This window comes from Nematolebias whitei, chromosome 5 (assembly GCF_014905685.2).
Source record: "Nematolebias whitei isolate Nwh7 chromosome 5, NemWhi1, whole genome shotgun sequence".
In the NCBI taxonomy this organism is placed as follows: Eukaryota; Metazoa; Chordata; class Actinopteri; order Cyprinodontiformes; family Rivulidae; genus Nematolebias; species Nematolebias whitei.
Window position 1 is genome coordinate 52875917 of NC_056502.1, and position 5940 is coordinate 52881856.

The 5940-nt window shown below is 44.1% G+C and overlaps 1 protein-coding gene across 1 annotated transcript; it reads left to right on the forward strand.

Moving 5' to 3' along the window:
• The first annotated feature begins 827 nt into the window (after positions 1-827).
• si:ch211-198c19.1 (uncharacterized protein LOC100151013 homolog) lies at positions 828-5824 on the forward strand. The gene is made up of 2 exons (XM_037677343.1): positions 828-1324; positions 5803-5824. Exons 1-2 carry the CDS (start codon positions 828-830, stop codon positions 5822-5824), a joined length of 519 nt encoding a protein of 172 aa, XP_037533271.1.
• The last annotated feature ends 116 nt before the right edge of the window (positions 5825-5940 follow it).

Sequence of the window (5940 nt, forward strand, 5' to 3'; positions counted from 1 at the left end):
TATATATATATATATATGTATATATATATATATGTATATATATATATATATATATATATATATATATATATGTATATATGTGTATATCTAACCCTAACCCTAACTCTCGCATTGGAGGACGACTGCTCTAACCACTCAGCCACAGCTGCCCCGCACAATGCTCCAGCGATGTCACACTGGACTGCAGCCTTAAGTAGTGTTGCTCCTCATCAGATGGATGGGCGTCAGCTGGTGTTAATTGGCAGCCATCTTGGAGAAGGGCTGCAGACAGTGAGACTCCTACAAACAAACACTAAAATTCAAAGCACCTATCTTCTTAATGAGCTAAATATTTTTGATATCTGAAGTAAGAAGTCGTTAGATACAGAAAAAATTATAAATAGGGAAATAATAGTGTGGATGTGACTCATCAGTCTTAAAGCTGGTCATAGCTAATCAACATTATCCAACACAAAAATGTTTTTGATTCAATTAGTTTTATAGCTTTTGATCTAAATTTGCTGTAATAGTAGCTGAAAATAACTCAAACTCTTTGCACTAACAGATCCTGTATAATGTCACAACATTGCATTATGTATAGCAAGAATTTTACGAGGTTCAACCAAAATGAACACTTTTTTTTATATAGATGAACACTGAAAACGAACACTCTGACATATCTCACAGTAAGAAAAATTTAGTTTAAAACTCATTCAAAAATCAAAAAATCTAAACAAAATAAAATAAAAATAAAATAAAATAAAATAAAAAAAATAAAATCTCTCAAAGGCAGTGTTCAATATTTATTTCTTCAAGGAATTTAATGCCTTTCAACTGTCTTTTTGTAGATGGCGCAAAGCAGTGAGAGGCTCCTCTTGTTTTCTGTCACTGTGGTTTTATCACTCATTCTGACGTCAGCTGTGAAAACTCTGAACTCGCAAGCGGAGCTGCAGAACAGTGGTTTTGGTCAACCCCCACCTCGCCACGGCCTCAAGATTCTGGTGTGGTATGTTCAGAACTGCTTGGACAACAACATGAGGGCTCTGTGTGATCCTACCCAAGGAGAATATGGATTCCACTGGTTTCAGAACCGAGGGCCCGATCATCTGCTCCCTGTGATTGAGGATAAAAAGCAGTATGAATACTTTACCATTGGGAACCTCAACTCACCTCATGCCAAAGACCTGCCTTTCGAAGTCAGGAGGGACTACAATCCCCACGATCCTAAAAGTAACATGGACAGAATTTTAGTGAGATACAATAACAACAATAAGCTCATTGATGAGATTTATGCATCTGCACATTATAAAGCAACAGAGACGTACAAGATAGGCCCAGATCTTCTGTCTGCTCTAAGACGAAAATCAAATTATATCTGCATGGAAATTGGGTGTACTGTGTGACAATCTTAAACAACTGTCATGCCAAAAACAAATTGCTTTTCTAAAATGTTCTTGATGAATAATGTTGGCTAACTGTTTCTTCCTGCTTGTACTACATATAAAATGACTCATAGCCAATCAAAATCATTAAAATACTATTCCATTAAATATTTACGAGTGTGTGTGACTAATTCTTTTTTAGCACTTTTTTAGGAACTTTTTTGTTATACACCTTCCTTCCTTATCAGAACCAGTCATTTTTAAGTAGACCAAAGCCTGGTCACAATATGATAAAACATTTTTAAAAGACCTTTATGGACAAAATAAAACAAGGAACTCAGTATCCCTTGCCCAGATGTGGGTTACCGGGGCCCCACCCTGGAGCCAGGCCTGGGGGAGGGGCTTGTCAGTGAGCGCCTGGTGACCGGGTTTCTACCCATGGGGCCCGGTCGGGCTCAGCCCAAAGGAGCAGCATGACTTTGCCTTCCAGTAGACCCATCACCTGCAGGAAGGGCCATAAAAGTCAGGTGCATGATGCTATGGGCAGTGGCCGAAGGCGGGACCTTGGCGCTCTGACCCTGGCTTACCATAGCTGGCTCTTGGGACATGGAATGTAACCTCTCTGGCAGGGAAGGAGCCTGAGCTTGTGCGCAAGGTTTAGAAGTACCGAGTAGATATAGTTGGGCTCACCTCTACGCACAGCATGGGCTCTGGAACCGATCTCCTTGAGAGGGGCTGGACCTTATTCCACTCTGGAGTTGCCCATGGTGAGAGGCGTCGAGCTGGTGTGGGTCTACTTGTAGACCCCTGACTTGGTGTCTGTGTGCTAGAGTTTTCCCTGGTAGATGAGAGGGTGGCTTCCCTTCGCCTTCAGGTGGGGGGATGGGCTCTGACTGTTGTTGTGCCTATGCATCAAAATGCAGTTCAGAGTATCCTGCCTTCTTGGAGTCCTTGGCAGGGTTGCTGCAAAGTGTGCCAGCTAGGGACTCCTTTATTCTGCTGAAGGACTTCAATACCCACGTGGGTAATGACAGTGAGGGGCGTGATTGGGAGGAACGGCCTCTCTGATCTGAACCCGAGCGGTGTTCTGTTGTTGGACTTCTGTGCTAGTCATAGTTTGTTCATCACAAACACCATGTTTGAACATAAGGGTGTCCATAAGTGCACTTGGCACTAGGACGCCATTGGTTGTAGATCGATTATTGACTTCATAGTCGTGTCATCTGATTTGCGGCCGTTTGTTTTGGACACTCGGGTGAAGAGAGGAACTGAGCTGTCAAATGATCACTACCTGGTAGTGAGTTGGATTATATGGCGAGGGAAGATGCCAGACAGACCCGGTAGACCCAAACGTGTAGTAAGGGTTTTGTGGGAACGTCTGACAGAAGAACCCATCAGAGAGATCTTCAACTCACAACTCCGGGAGAGCTTTAACTGCATCCCAGCTGAGGTGGGGGACATTAAGACCGAGTGGGCCATGTTCCACGCCTTGCTTGTTGAGGTAGTAGCCTTGAGGTGTGGCCACAAGGTTGTCGGTGCTTCTCGCGGTGGCCATCCATGAACTCGGTGGTGGACACCCTGGGTTAGGGATGCTGTCAAATTGAAGAAGGAGTCCTATTGGGCCTTGTTGGCCAGTGGGACTCTGGAGGCAGCTGAGGAGTACCAGAGGGCCAAGCGGTGTGCAGCCTTGGCTGTTGCTGAGGCAAAAGCTTGGATGTGGGAGGAGTTCTGTGAGACCTTTAATAGAGACTCTCGGTCAGCTCCCAGGAGATTCTGGCAAACTATCAGGTGGCTGAGGAGGGGAAAGCAGCACTTTAGTAACACTGTGTTCAGTGAAGGTGGGGTGCTGTTGACCTCAACCAGTGATGTCGTCGGGAGGTGGAGGGAATACTTCTCGAACCTTCTCATTCCCACTAGGATGTCTTCTATGGCGGAAGCTGAGTCAGGGGACTTTGGGGTTGATCCGTCCATAACCGTGACTAAGGTCGCCGAGGTAGTTAAAAAGCTCCAAGACGGCAGGGCTCCGGGAGTGGATGAGATTCACCCTGATTTTCTTAAGGCTCTGGATGTTGTGGGGCTGTCTTGGCTGACACGCCTTTGCAACGTCGCATGGACATTGGGGCATTGCCACTGGATTGGCAGACTGGGGTGGTGGTTCCCCTCTTCAAAAAGGGGGGCCGGAGGGTGTGCTCCAATTATAGAGGCATCACTCTCCTTAGCCTCCCTGATAAGATCTATTCAGGGGTACTGGAGAAGCGAGTCAGATCGTTGGTCAAACCTCAGATCCAGGAGGAACAATGTGGGTTCCGTCCTGGCCGTGGAACACTGGATCAGTTCTTTACCCTCACTAGGGTCCTTGAGGGGTCATGGGAGTTTGCCCATCCAGTCTACATGTATTTTGTGGACTTGGAGAAGGCATTCGACCATGTTCCTTGGGGTACACTGTGGGGCGTGCTCCGTGAGTATGGGACTGGAGACCCGTTATTATGGGCTGTTCAGTCCCTATACAAGCATTGTGAAAGTTTGGTTCGCATTGCCGGCAGTAAGTCGGACCCCTTCAGGGTGGGAGATGGACTTCGCAAGGGCTGCCCATTGTCACAGACTATGTTCATAACATTTATGGACAGAATTTCTCAGTGAAGCCAGCTGGTAGAGGGTTTCTGGTTTGGTAGCCTCAAGATTCCATCTCTGCTCTTTGCAGATGATGTGGTCCTGTTGGTGTCATCTTGCCGTGATCTTCAGCTCTCACTGGAACGGTTCGCAGCTGAGTGTGAAGCAGCTGGGATGAGAATCAGCACCTCCAAATCTAAGGCCATGGTCCTCAACCGGAAAAGGATGGACTGCTCTCTTCAGGTCGAGGGTGAGGTTCTGCTTCAAGTGTAGGAGTTCAAGTATCTTGGGATTTTGTTCACGAGTGTGGGAAGAATGGAGCGTGAGATTGACAGACAGATTGGTGAAGCATCTGCAGTATTGCAGACTCTGTACCGGTCCGTTGTAGTGAAGAGAGAGCTGAGCTGTAAGACAAAGCTCTCTGTTAACCGGTCGGTCTACATTCCTAACCTCACCTATGGTCATGAGCTCTGGTTAGTGACTGAAAGAATGAGATCACAGATACAGGCAGTTAAAATGAGTTTTCTCTGCAGGGTAGCTGGACTCTCCTTTAGAGATAGGGTGAGAAGTTCAGTTATCAGGGAGAGGCACGGAGTAGAACCACTACTCCTTCATGTCAAGAGGAGCCAGTTTAGGTGGTTCGAACATCTGGTAAGGATGCCCCCTAGGCGCCTCCCTAGGGAGGTGTTTCGGGCATGTCCAATTGGGAGGAGACCCCAGGGAAGACCCAGGACACGCTGGAGAGACTATGTCTCTCGGTTGGCCTGGGAACGCCTTGGAATCCTCCCAGAAGAGCTTGAAGAGGTAACTGTAGACAGAGATGTCTGGGCCTCCCTGCTCAAGCTGCTGTCCTTGCGACCTGACTTCGGAATATGTGGAAGATAATGGATAGATGGATGGATGGAATTTTGTTAGGAATAGTGTGTGAATTGAGTTTAGGAAAAAATAAATGCTGTCCCCGATATTTTTTTTGAGAATTACTCTTTTGATTAATCCTTATTGCTTATTCAAGTCTAGGTAATCATTCAAAAACTTCTTCTACAAACTAGTTATATACACATCCTTAGTCTGTGTCATTATTATTATTGTGGTTATTGGGGTTTATTTCACTCTCAGACTGCAGGTGTACTTGTGGTTCCTAGAGTTTCCAAAAGCAGAATGGGAGGCAGAACTTTCAGTTATCAGGCTTTTCTCTCGTGGAACGAACTTCCAGTTTCTGTCCTTGAGGCTGACACATAGTCTACTTTTAAGATTAATTCCATTCAATTCAGTTTATTTATATAGTGCCAAATCACAACAGAAGTCATCTCAGGGCACTGAACAGAAATATTCATATATAAAATGTTACGGGGGAAAATCTCTGTGTCTGGCAATTTGAATAATTTTTGATTTTTGTTGTCACAGTTTGATTAAAAACCGATTTTTGATTCAGAAACAATTTTTCTATTGAAATGGTTATAAATTTTGTTAAAGTATGAAATTGAATAGATGAAAAGATTAAACAACAATGTAAGAAAATAGAAAATTTATTTAAAACAATAATTTTAGGTTCTTTACTGTATCAAATCTTTTTGCATCCTTTTATATTTATACCAACAATAGGAACAAATATAGGAGTGCATAAAATCCTGTAACTTAAATTACCCATATTAGGTTAGCTTAGCTGCCTGATTTTTCTAAAATAAATAAAAATCTAGTAACAAATAATCCATCCATCCATCATCTTTACCCACTTATTCCTTTTTGGGTCGCTGGTGTCACTGGTGCCCATATCAGCCATCACTGTGCAAGAGGCTGAGGACACACTGGACAGGTCTCAAGTCCATCACAGACAAATAATACAAAATATATAAACACAAAAGCAAACAAAGACTTTAGCCTGCCAAAGTACATTAAAACTTGAACTCAAAGTAAAATACAGACTTCAGGTTGTTGTTGTTTTTTTTTGCCATATTGCTCTAACATTTGC